This window comes from Anser brachyrhynchus (genome assembly GCF_964034855.1).
Source record: "Anser brachyrhynchus genome assembly, chromosome: 19".
Taxonomy (NCBI): Eukaryota; Metazoa; Chordata; class Aves; order Anseriformes; family Anatidae; genus Anser; species Anser brachyrhynchus.
In genome coordinates this window covers 11423379-11436272 of record NC_137712.1, presented here as the reverse complement: position 1 = coordinate 11436272, position 12894 = coordinate 11423379, and the positions used below count along the sequence as shown (strand labels likewise).

General features: G+C 57.1%; 1 protein-coding gene across 13 annotated transcripts in view; it reads right to left on the bottom strand.

The window, feature by feature from the left end:
• Window positions 1-12894, bottom strand: part of GRIN1 (glutamate ionotropic receptor NMDA type subunit 1) — a 34565-nt gene that overhangs the window by 10059 nt on the left and 11612 nt on the right. For 10 of the 13 annotated variants that reach the window (XM_080561394.1, XM_080561399.1, XM_080561400.1 and 7 more), the window contains exons 4-18: window positions 10532-10594; window positions 9634-9734; window positions 8985-9106; window positions 8332-8506; window positions 6671-6815; window positions 6494-6577; window positions 5772-5907; window positions 4891-5018; window positions 4594-4758; window positions 4375-4493; window positions 3972-4084; window positions 3361-3509; window positions 2423-2580; window positions 1833-1994; window positions 715-824 (exon numbers count right to left, since the gene is read on the bottom strand). In XM_080561394.1, the coding sequence (XP_080417520.1) occupies window positions 715-824; window positions 1833-1994; window positions 2423-2580; window positions 3361-3509; window positions 3972-4084; window positions 4375-4493; window positions 4594-4758; window positions 4891-5018; window positions 5772-5907; window positions 6494-6577; window positions 6671-6815; window positions 8332-8506; window positions 8985-9106; window positions 9634-9734; window positions 10532-10594 (1930 nt within the window). The remainder of the gene's footprint in view (window positions 1-714; window positions 825-1832; window positions 1995-2422; window positions 2581-3360; window positions 3510-3971; window positions 4085-4374; window positions 4494-4593; window positions 4759-4890; window positions 5019-5771; window positions 5908-6493; window positions 6578-6670; window positions 6816-8331; window positions 8507-8984; window positions 9107-9633; window positions 9735-10531; window positions 10595-12894) is intronic. The other 3 variants (XM_080561396.1, XM_080561397.1, XM_080561402.1) reach the window with 1 other exon arrangement.

The window sequence follows — 12894 nt, the reverse complement described above, 5'->3', positions numbered from 1 at the left end:
TGCACGGGGAAGCGCAGCATGTGCGGAGCTCTCTACACTGTCCTCAGCTGGCTGTGACCCTTGGGGCTGGTACTTGGGGATGGGGAGGTGGCACAGTGCCCTGCATCCCAAGGAATGGAGCAGATGGCTCCACCTCATCCTCGCTGATGCCAGCATGCACGGGGTCCCCTCGGACACCCCTAACCCTGCGTTGCCACACTGACTGGAGGAAGAGAACCCACCTGGGAGAAATCAATCTTTGCAAAGAGGGGCCAAGGAGAAGAAAACACCGCATCAATCACCATCCCCCTGCCCTCTGCCCCTGCCCAGGACCAGCACACACTCCTCAGGGCTGCCCTGTGCCAGCTCCCTCCTGCAGCAGGGTTCCTGCTCACCCCTGTGCTGCTCGCCCCTTCCCAAGATGCTGCCCCCCTCCCTCTGCACCGATTGCACCCCGACAGCTGTGGCTGGGCCGGAGTGGAGGGACAGGAGTGATGGGCATGGCAGCCGCCCCCGCCGATGAGGAAGCCACCCCAGGGAAGGTGGAGGAAGCTTCGCAGAGCTGTTTCGGACAAGGTGGGGTGGGAACCCACCACAGCAGCCTCCCAGCGCTAGGAAAGCACAAACCCAGAAGAAGCAGAGCTTTGGCCCGGGAGGAGAGCTCAGGAGAGGAGAATGTCTTGAGCGAAAGCAGGCTACCCAGCGAAGAGGAAGAAAGAGGTTTGCAGAACAAACCTGCCATATTTTCAAAGGTGAGTGTTGCTGGGGCATTGCTACGGGAATCACACTCCTGATACCTCACCCAAGTCTTGTCCAAATCCTCCATGAAGCCGTTCTCGTGGGACCTGAAAGCACAAGGATACAGGATGGTCACAGGAGACCAGGCGCAGGCAGCTGGGACACAGGGGCTGGCTTCGTGCTCTCTGCAGCCCACTGTCCTCGGGCTCTGCCCTTGGCCGCGGCCTACGGGCACGTCTACAGGTGCTGCGTGTGTGTGCACTGGTGCGTGTATGCCTGGCAGGGTGCGTGTATGTGCACACGCGTGTGCATGTACAGCTTTGGTGCCAGGGGGCAGATCCCTGCTGCGAGAGCTGGACCCACCCAGTGTTACAGCGCGGGGATGGGGGTGGGCACAGGGCACACGTCCACCACGGGGCCCCTGCACATCCCTGTCCCCTGTTACTGGCACATCCCTGCCTCCTGTTCCTGGCACATCCCCACACCTCATTGGTGTCCTGGGCCACCTGCAGCCCTGGGCCTCCCCGTCCTCTCCCAGAAGGGCCCCGAGGGCTCCTGGTGCCTCTCCAGGCTCTGCAGCCCCAAATCCCACCCGTCCTGCCACCACCCAGCTCTTTGGCACAGCTGCCCCACAGGTGGGGTCCAGGGCCTCCCTCGGTTACCCTGGGTCCTGCGGGTGGTTTCTGGCCAGGACCCCGCTGGCTCCTGACCCTCTACAATTAATCCTGCTTCTTCCCCTCCCTCCTCAGCTGGTTCCCAGCTGCCTTTCCTCCATCGCCACATTCCACTCTCTGCAATGAACGTGGCGTTTCCAAACCAACACAGAGAAATCCCATTTTATCTGTGATACCAGATGCTTTGTGGCACTCCAGACTGCAGTCTAACGCTGATATAAGAGCCTTACTTGGAGTTGGGAGGGGACCTGAAGCATCTCTGCCTAGCAGGAATAGAGTGGAGAGAATAACCCTGGGGAGATGGAGCCGGGCAGCACGGTGCTGTTGGCCTGGCTGAGCTCACGGGGAGGTGTCCCCACAGCGGGGGGTGGCACTGCCTGGTGTGGGGCTACTTGCGTGCTAGCACATGCAGAGTTTGGGGGCTGAGAGCCGTGTACAGACTTGAGGATGGCCAGGGAGACGTTCTGCTTCCACGGGCTGTCCTTGCGCATCCCAATCCCAAAGCCGGAGCGGAAGAAAAGCTCCCCCGTCGTCACCAGGTCGCACTTCTGGGAGGCTTCGAACTCCAGCACCGCCGAGTCCCAGATGAAGGCATGGAGCTTGCTGGACACCAAGAGAGGTGTAACACAGGTAAGGGCAGGCAGCCCACCTTGTCTGCAGCTACTGCAGGAGCAGCAACATCACCAGCCCTAACTCAAGCCCTGTGCATGGGGACCAGCATCCCCCTCCTGGCAAAGGATAGGAAATATTTCTGAGGAGCATGAGGGGTTGAAACAAAGTTTGAAGCCACCCAGTCTGGCACAGAGGCCAGAAAGGGAGGCCAGTGCCAGGGCATTGAACGCGCCTCTCCCCACGTAGCCCTTGAGCCCTCCACCCAGAGACCTGGCATGTGCTGGGTCTGCGCAGCTCCCACCCAGCCACGCTTCGGCAGCAGCTCCCCTGGGGCTTGCACCAGCCCTGCTCACTTCCCCCGGCCCCTGCCCCCCCAGGCCCACCCCAGCACGGCCAGGCAGGGAGCTGGTCCCACTCACTTGTCCCGCACAGCCTGGATGGCTTCGGCAGCGCTCTCGTAGTTGTGCTTCTCCATGTGCCGGTACATGGTGCTCAGCTCCACCTGCCGTCGGAAATAGATGTCCACCGAGCTCTGCTTCACCGTGGCATAAATGAACTTATCGGAGGGGTTGCGCAGCTGAAAGGCAAGGGCAGGGCTTCTGTTTCTTCTGTCCTACATCAACCAAACCAGCTCACCCCCAGACCTGTGTTTCCTGATTTTCCATCCCCTTCAGGGACCTGTTTCTCAGGTAACACCTTGATCTCCTCAGTGGAGCTGAAGGTGCCATGGGGCAGGGGATGCTGTGGGGCTCAGGATGCTGTGGGGCTAGGGATGCTCTGAGACCACGGTGGTGGGCAGGGGATGCTAGGGGACAGGGACATCACAGTGCTGAAGATGCAGGAGACTCGCAGGTGCCATGGGGCTGACAGTGCTGTGGGCAGAGGATGCAGTGGGGCACGGGATGCTGTGGGCTGGCACTTCTGTGGGGTGCATTCCTGCTAGCCCAGATTGATAGTCTGTGGCTGTGTCCTTGCCAGAGTAGGAAACGGGTATGAAGCATGCCGGTATCTGCTGAGAGTATTGACTGCACCGCAGGGACATTTTCATCAGCTATAACTCATCCATAATGAATCGTTTCCTCGTTGGTTAGTGCAGGCTCTCCAGGAACTGCCAGGCAGTTTGGCTGGGCTCGTGCTGTTTCTGGACAACATTTTTCCCTGCTGATCCCTGCCTGTGTCTGCCCATCCCCACACACTGCAGGGGCACCGCCCCACAGCCCTGCAGTCCCACAGCCACGTTAAGCAGGCCCCGGGTGCTACCAGCCATGTTACAGGGACCAGGAGGTGCCCACTGCAGGCATCTTCATCTCTTCCCAGAGGTGGGCAGAGAAGGGGAAATGAAGCAAGGGGTCATTACCCGGGGGTCGTTGATGCCTGTAATTCTCTCCTCAGGTCGGTCCAACACCAGGAAGGCAGCCAGGTTGGCAGTGTAGGAAGCCACAATAATCATAGCAAAGCCAGCCCACACCATGCCAAGAATACGGGCAGAGAAACTCCGGGGAGCACCTGGAGGGAGAGAGGAGAGCTCAGACTGGCACAACAAGGGCTTGACTTTGTCACCAAAGCTGTGCACACCCCATACAAGGCAGATGAAAGCTGCAGATGTGCCCTGTTCGACAGCTGTGATTGCCCAAACCAAGAAAAACCCAGCTCCTGTGCAGGATGCATTGCACCCTGATGGAGGGATAACCCCAGGAAAGAGAAGCAGACAGGGCTTCCCATCACTGAGGGTGAGGGATGGCAGGACTGTCTGCATGAGCAGTGCCATGAGCATGCCACCCCAGCATCACCAAATCCCCCTCCAGGGAAGGCTTGATGGGGGACGAGGGCATAGGCACAGGCAGGGCACAAGGCAGGGCACAGACAGAAGGATGTGGGAGGGGGCACGGGCTCTCCCCCATCCCAGTGTCCCCCAGGTCCCTTCCAGGGCTGCAGCACAGGGCAGCACGGCTGCCTGCCTCGGCGCACCTTCTCCGATGCCAGAGTTCAGCAGGACTCCCCAGGAGAACCACATGGCCGAGGAGAGTGTCAGGGCATCTTCCTCCTCCTCCTCGCTGTTCACTTTGAAGCGGCCAAATGGGCTGGAAAACAAGACAAAGAGCTCATCTGGTGTCCCTTATCCTGGTTCTCTAGGCTCTTCCCCATGCCCCGGGAGCCCTCCAGCACTGGTCCTTACAGACCGTGCTCTGCCCCAGGCAGCCCTTCACCCTGCCTCCCTGCCTGGCTGCACAGCCCTCGTGTCCCTGACACTGCCGACCTGCAGCCCTGCCTGCCTCACGCTGGTACCACTCCACAGAGAGGCCTGGGAGACCCCTCCCCGTCCCCTGCCTCCCTCGGTGACCCACCCTTGGGTGGCCCACAGCGCGCTCACCTGAATCGGTCTAAGAGGTACAACATCACCGCCACCACATGCACAGACAGCCCCACCAGCAGCCAAAGCGTGCTCTGGAAGGGCTGCATGAATGAGTCCAGCGTGCTGCGGGGGATTTCCTAGCACAAGGGAGAAAGAAGAACGGTGTTGGCACCCACCGAGCCTGCGCCCTGCCCACCCAGAATCTCCTACAGCCAGCCCAGCCAGCCCAGCCCGTACCTTCTTCACGAGGATGGTCAGACCCTGGTACTTGAAGGGCTTGGAGAACTCGATGTACTGTGCCCGCTCGTTGTTGATGGTGAGGGGAGCCACAATCATGTCCGCCTGCCCGCTCAGCAGCTCGCCCATCATCCCGTTCCACTCCTTCTTGTTGCTGTTGTTCACCTGCCACAGAGCCAGCGCGGGGTCAGCCCCTCACCCCAGCACCCACCCCACCGGCCAGCTCTGCCCGAATGGCTTGGCCGTGTTCTGACACAAGATACGGGCAAAGAGGTACCCCAGGCTGCCCAGACTCACCCGCTCTTGGGTACCAAATTTACCATCAGCCACCAGGTGAACCTCGTAGGTGAAGTTCATCACCCCCGCCAGGCGGATGAGCAGGTCGATGCAGAAGCCGTAACAACACAGTGCCACGGTGGGGCGGCCTGTGGGCGAGAGGAAAAGGGGGGGATGAGTGGAGGCAGCTTTCTGCCAGGGACCCCCTGCAGCACCCACGCTTGTCCCCAGGGGAGAGTGGCTCCTTGCACAGCTTTGGTGTCATGTGAGACGCAACCGTGTTACATAGTGCCGCCTGCCTGGGGCACCTTTCCCACCGCCTCCATCGCCCGGGGTGCGAGGGAAGGAGCAGTGTGGGAGGAGGCAAGGTGGGGACAGCAGGACTCCAAGGGCACATGCTGCAGGGACGTGGGCTGAGCTGCTGCTGACCCGCAGCGGGGGACGGAGGGGGCTGGGTGCCCGGGAGGAAGCCAACAAGGCCCCATGGGGTTGGACACGGCCTGGACATGGCTCGGGGCTGAGGGGAGCTGTGCAGAGGACGTTGTGATGGGCCAAGGGGATGCACCTCAGGGGGATTGGGGCAGGTCCGCGCTGCTGCACCTCTCACAGCCCCCACCAGGTGCTCAATCCTAATCCCGAAGCAGGCTTTCCCCAGCACAATGGTGTGAGACTAGTGTTAACGCCAGTGCAGTGGGTGCCCTGGGGCTCTTGCTTGGTTCCTCTGCTTCAGATCAAGGCAAAGGGAGTGCGGGTTTGTCATGAGACACAAACATGGGGCGCAATCCTTCAAAACAGCCTTGGAGCCCACACGGAAGTGAGACAGAGGAAAAGTCATCTGCTGGGGTCACAGCACGGGCCATGTGGGCTGCAGAGGCCGCTGTGCTCCCTGCTGAAAGAGTTACCTGGGATGGTCTCGTTGGGCCCCGTGCAGAAGACCTTTTTGACAGGGTCACCGTTGATGGTGAACTCCTCCCTGCATGTCCCATCTGCTTGCGTGGGCTTCACATACACAAAGGGCTCTTGGTGGATCGTCACAATCTGCAGGGGAAGCACAAGTGTCCGCTTGTCTCCATCCTTCTCCAGAGCTATCTCCTCCCAGGTGGGGAGAGGGACCTTCTCCCAGTGTTACTTCCTGCTTCTGGCCATCAGCTGTTAAGGGTTTTCCTGAGCCCAGCACTGCAGCTCTCAGCCCACCTACCCTGCATTAGCTTGTTTAACCTCCTTTTGAACCCATTTCCTTCTGCCCTCTGCATTGTCCAGCAGCAAAGGGCTCCAGAACTGAACCACGTGCTGGTCAAAGGAACCCATCCTTGTATTTGCTGCAAACCTGTGCCAGGTGCCTTCTGTCTCCCAAGCCATGAGGAACAGTGACCACCTTCCCCTCCGCCCCCTCTCTGTCACTCTCTCATATCCCCTTCCATCTGTCTCCTTTCAAACCAAAGGGTTCTACCCTCATGGTTTGTCCCCAGCTGGAAGTTGTGCCGCAGCTCTGAGCACCCTCCAGCACCTTGTCGGAGTTGCTCTGCTGTAACCGCTCTGAGACGGCAGGTGCTGGAAGCTGCAGGGGCAGCAGCAGAAGTGGGAAGTGGACGAAGTCACAGCCCCTGCTGCCATGTGTTGTTACCTTCAATTTGGTCGACATCTGATAGCCTTGAGGTTTCTCAGTTTCTCCCCCTGGCCAGATAATCTTCCGGTCATTGGTCAAGACCTGTGATCAGCCCGAGCAAGGAGACAGACGTGAGCCTGTGGGCAGACACACCAGCACCCCCCTCCCGCCCAGGCTGCCCAGGGCTGTACGTACGTGGCTGCCGTTGTAAATCCCAACCTGGACCAGTTTGCGGTTCTGCAGGTTCATGATGCTGTAGTTGGCAAACTTCCTGTCCCCATCCTCATTGAATTCTACCCGGCCGGTGACGCCCTCCGAGTACTTGGAGGACATTAACACCCTGTGAAGAGAAACACAGTGGGGCCAACACAGAAAACCGGCGGCGGCCACTGGGAGATCTAAGAAGGGTTCAGAAGGCAAATGCTTTCTCAGTTGCCTGGTATGACTCGTATGCCCATTACCCTACAGAAGTCCAATCAAGGCCACCTATGACTGGTTCATAGCTTGGTGGGCATCTGCTCCAGGTGGATGCAGTCTGAGGAGCCGCATTTCCCAAATGCTGCACTACCCTACCTGCTGTCATTGTCCCCTCCTTTCCATCGGATCAGTCCCAGTCCCCTATGGAATGACTTGGCCCATACTTCTATACCACAGCACCCAAGGAGACCTTCCTCTGGGGGTCTCTTGGGAGCTGCATCAATGCCACAGTTCCTGCTGCTTCTGCCTGGCAGCAGCCCATCACAACCTGAGAAACACCCCAGCATGCACATGCACCACCAAGGGGAGAACCAACCTCTCTGAGCCCTTGAAAATCGACAGAGAAAACACAGAATAGACTGGGCCCCTTGCGGTGCACCACAGAGAACAACATCACATGGCTTGTGCCAAAGACTGTGTCACTGCTTTTCTAAAGAAAGCTTCACACTCTGCAGGTCCCACGCTCAACAGGACCCAGGCGTACAGAAAGAGCATCCTGCAGAACACCGCGATTATGTCTGCAGGGAGCAACCCCCAGCACAGGATCCCACTGCTGAAACAAGGGGCCAAGCTGCCATCCTGCACAGGGAGGGAACTGCTGCCTTAGCGAGATCCCGCCTGCAGAAGAGGCCCTTGTGGCTCCAGCATCTGCAGAGATGCAGAACAAAACACCATGCAGAAAAAAGATCAGGTCCCGGGGACCGCATGCAGCATCTGCCCATCACACCACCCACAGCAGCGAGATCAACACACACGTGCTCTGATCCTGCACCACATGCCCTGGTCTGCTGAGACCACACTACCTGAGAACATGGCACCAGGTTTTGCTACAGCAGAGAGCAGCCTGCCCCATGCATGGAGCTCTCCTGTCCCCAAGCCCTGCCAGCAGCCCAGAAATATCCAGCAAGAAACGTGCCTGCAGCACTGGCAGATACCTCCCCCTACCCTGATTTGGCAGAAAACCCCATTTCTCCCCTCTCCCACCCACATTAATTTCCATCCTTTCATGTCCCCAGAGCTGTCCTCTGGGGACTCATCCCCAGCTGACCCCAGCTGTCCCAGCACTGCCCAGGGCAGCATGGGGTGGCAGGGACTGAACCAGTGCCAGGCACCAGGATGGTGCCCTAACAGCCTGGACAAACTGGGGCCAGAGCCTGAGCCCGTGTCTTGGCTACTCTTCTAGGACAGATGTAGCTCTCACATTGCATCATGCAGGAGAGTGCAAACAGTCCTGTGCCACGTGCTGTACTGACAGATGCTCTGCACAAAGCGACCGTGCTGCCCTCCTGCACCTTTTCCACATGCTCCCACCTTTTCCAGCTCCTTCCCCTAGCAGGACCCTTCCCCTGGGGACGCGGAACCCACCCTTCCCCAAATACCTCTTGAAAAGGGGCCCCGTCTTCCAGATGTTGGTGTTGCCCACGCAGCCCCGCGGCGGGTCGGTGATGTTCTCCTTTTCAAACAGGTCATGCACAGCCTGGGCCACCACCGCGACAGCGTCGCTGATGTGGGCTGACTCGTTCTTCCCGTTGATGAGCTGCAAGCCGATGACTCCTGCCACGAGCAGAGGAGCAGGTCAGCCCCACTGGGCACCGCTGTCGCTCCTACAGGCAGGGCTTGTGGATGGCAAGCACATGGTTATGGGGCTGAGGTCCCCTCGGATGCAGTGGGGGGGCTGTCTGAGCTCTGGGCAGGCGCAGGTGGCTGCAGCGGTGCTGGGCTGGCACCCCACAGCGTGCCACAGCAGAACAGGGGACAACAAGGACACCGAGCCTTTCTCCCAGGTGACGTTCATCTTGCAGGGCCCCAGCCAGCTGGATGTGGGGCAAGGCAGCGTGGCCAAGGCCCTCAGGCTGCTGCCACCCCATGCGGGCAAGGCAGAGCATTGTGTGGCACCCGCCACTCGCTCGGGACCACCACGACATCGCTTTTCTCCACTCATCCCATCATCGGGACCACTCATCCCAGCCCCAAGCAGGCTCCTCCAGCAGGCCTGGCCAACATGGGGTGGGTGCCTCCGGCAGGTGCCTACCATCAGGGGCGTAGCGCAGGGCATTGCCCGAGATCTCCCGTTCCCCCACCAGCCACACGTAGCCGGAGCCCGTCATATTGAGCATGGCTGCTGATCTGTACACCGTTGCCGCATCATCCTCGCTGCAATGAGAAGAAGGGAACAGCACTGTGGCTCCAGGTGCCGATGGCCCCCTTCACCCTGTCTCGCACCCCTGGGAGCCCCAGGCAGCCTCCTCTGATCAACCTCCGGCCACTGGTTCTTCTGGGCAATGGGTAATTGCTTGATGCAATGGGAACCTCTCTCCCAGCATCACCTAATCCCACAGCACCCAGAAAATCTGGCCTCTTCCTTATCACTCACCATCTATAATTAACAGGGCCCACACATTCACAGGGGGCTCAGGATACGTCAGTGGTACTACCGCTGCACCCACAGCTGCTGTGCCTTGCAGGACATCCAGGCACCTCTACTGTGGCTGTGACTACAAGGTCTCCGAATGGCAGCGCACCCCGTGCTGGGATGTGGGGCTTCACGTGGATTTTCTCCCATGCTCCTCAAAAAGAGCAGCGTGCCCCAGATCTGCACGGACTCCAGGGCTGGGCAGCATTGCAAGGGGGAGCAGGGGATTTGGTGTAGGGGAGAGGAGGGAGAGCTGAGCGGGCCTCACCTGGCAGAGAGGATGATGACGCGAGCCTCCAGCTCCTTAGCCTCCAGCAGCAGCGACGTCACATTTTTGGTCCCGGGGTCAAACTGAAGCACTTTCTCAGCCTGTGGTTAGTGTGAGCAAAGCTGGTTAGTGCAGGAGACTGAGGACTGTTTGTGAGAGCCATGCTATCTAGAAAAGGGTCAAGAAAATTCATTAAACTGCACAAAAGTCTGCTAAATAAGATTGGTTACAGAAATTTTTTTCTTTTTCTTTTTTTTTTTTCTTTTATTTTCTTTTCTTTTTTTTCTTTCTTTCCTTCCTTCCTTCCTCTTTTAAAGTTTTGGCTTTTTGGTTTGATTTTTTTTTTTTTTTTGCACTGTGCATGCAAACTGAAGTCAATCAAGACCCAAAAAGAGGCGTGCATTGTACAGGAAAGAGAAAAAGGCTTTGAAATGCAATTGAAAACTCAAACGAGTGTTGTTTTTCAAAAACATGGGAAATGAAAAAAACATATTGCACAGGGTTAACCTTTGGGAATAAAAGTGAGCAACTTACACCAAGGAACCGTTTCCTTTGGGGAGGAAAAGGGGTTGGTTCAACTTTCCAAAAAAAAAAACACTTGCAAGTTAATTACTGGTTCACATGCATGTCTCAAAAAGAAATCCTTCCAGGGTCAGCTGGCTAGGTTTCCATTCTCAAGTCCAAACCAAACTATCTCAACATAAAAACGTGCTACCAAGAAACATAGTCATGGATCTTTTTTATTTTTTTCTTTCTTTCTCTTTTCTTTTTTCTCTTTCTCTTTTTCTTTTTTATTTTATTTTATTTTATTTTTTATTTTTATCTTTTCTGGTGGCTGTGGCTATTTTTCATTTGCTAGTTAGGTTGGTGGGCGGCGTGCATTTCCATGCATATATACCTTGGGTCCTCGCTTGTTGTCATAGGAAAGTTGGTCGAGGTTTTCATAGTTCCTTTTTTTACTCTGATGAATAATGTGCACAGAGAAAATATGTAGACACAGAAGAATATTATAAACAGTTGAAAATGACGTGTAGTAAAGCAATCCAACATCCACCTCCTCCTCCACTGTTTGCTAAAGGGTCTCTATAACGCTGGAGCTCGCAAAAACCACTATCAGGAGAGAGTGCCTCAGCTCTCGCGGGAGCGTCAGGGTGCAAAGCCGTACTGGTTAGAGCAAGCCTTAGTGCCACAGCTGTCACGGTGCAGTTGCGTTTCCCTTGTGGGACTGGGGAATTCTTCAGCAAGGAATTTTTATCTTAAGCTCAGAAACAATCTACGCATCTCTAAGGGCCTAAGTGGTGGGAATTCCATGGAATTACTGTGGAAGTAAAGGACAAAATGTTGTGTACGGAAAGTGCTGGATAAACACAAACTGTTACTATCAAAGCGTTAGCATCACTACCGTTACTATTACCATTACACTCCTGTTCTCCCTAAGAGAGTTTGCAGCATGTGAGGAGCCTCAGCAGAACTTCTCACCTCCCGCAAGGAGGGAGCAGCTTTTTGGAGCTCTGTTGTCATCCAAAAGAGAAAGAAAAAAGCTTGCTATGTCCTGTGTCGGCTCAAAGCATGGCAGTATGAAGCAATGGTGATCATGGGATGACACTGTAGTTTTACCTGGTGCTGGGGGGCACCTGGTGGCTCTGCTGGAGGCAGGGTGCCCGCGGGGCAGGTGGTCTCATGGGGAGCGGAGCAGGGAGCCTGCCTCTCCCCTGCCTCCTGCCTGAGCCGCTCCCGCTGCGTGGCCCCCAGGGACCAGGGGCATGAAACCTGCTTCTGGAGGTTCTTCTCCTCCAGCAGTGTGCTGGGGGCTGATGGTGCCAGCTCCCGGGGCTGTGACCCCAGCAGCACACACAGACCCCCACACGACACCCCGGGAGCAGCCCCGCGGTCCTCCCAGTGCCAGCCTGGTGGGGCCTGCAGGGCAGCGCCAAGCAGCCTTGGTGGGACAGTCTGACCCCTTCTCGGCCCCTTCCCACCCCAGCTGGGCAACCCTGACCTGCCTGTGTGGGGTGCAGGACATGGCTCTATTACATCTCCATTTTGCAGTATCTTATGGCAACTGATTCTTGCCAGGAACCCGACCCTTTGCACTCCAGTAACACAAGGGTTCCATTTCCCAGGTTGTTCCTCAGGCAGCCAGGTTTAACCTCTGTGTCTCGCTTTCCAGACTAAACTGCATGCTTCTTCCTGAGCTCTTGGGCCAGGCTTCGGCAAGGTGCTCTGCCAGGTGTCCCATCTGTGCAGCTGTGTGATCTGCCCTCTCTTCTCCGTGGGCACAGTCTGGCAGATTTTCACTGCTCTAAGAAGTTGGGTTCTTGCAAGGAAAAGAATCTGAGGAGGAAAATCTGCTCCAAGCCCGGCTCTGCCTTCACTTCTGATGGCGTCCACAGTGGGATTTTCTGGAACTGCTTCTTTGAGTCTGCTCCAATTGCGGTGAGTGGGAGGAACACAGCCTCAGAGGAGAGCGGAGCTGCAGCAGCAGGACAGCACGAATGCTCTCCAGTGAAGAGAGACTGGCCACTTTCCCTCAGGCACCATCAATTTAGCTGGAAACTTGGTCATCCATTCCGCAGCCTTCAGACATGGTTGACCTCATGTGCCCAGGATGTGCTGGCACCTAGACTGAAGCTGGTCAGCAAAGCGAAGCAGAGTCTTGGGTCCACCACAGCTGGACCTGATGGCACCTGATCACCTCTGCCTCTCCCTGTCTCCATCCCTATTGCAATCAGCAGAATCTTCTCCTCTCTTTCCACTTTTTCTGTGTGGTCCCACAGCTCTTCCCTGCTCCTCATCCCATGTTTCACTCAGGGACCCACAAATTCAAAATTCACTTTCCACCAGGTTCTCCAGCATTCGCTTAAAAATTACCGCTTGCATGAACACCACCATCCCAGAAGAAGGGAGCTGGCACCCCAGGGACCTTCCACCCCTGACTTGGACAAGCTCTGAGTTTCACAGCATCTGGTACCTCCCTGAGCCCAATCAGCGCTGGTGGTTGGTGGGCACAGCAGAGCTGCGCCGCTCAGCCAGGGCCCAAGCAGCAGCCCCTGGTGAAGAGCTACTGCAGACACCTCGGTCAAGGCTTGCAGGTGGGTGTGCCAGGGCTGGGCTGGGCTGGTCAAGTGCTGGGCTCCAAGCACCTGCTTGAAGTACACATCCACACCTGAGGAACAGCCAGGGCTGGCGCAGACCCCAGAGACAAGCCGTGCTAGGGCCAGGTGAGCCTCTCACTCACTACAGGTCTCCCAGGTCCTCAGG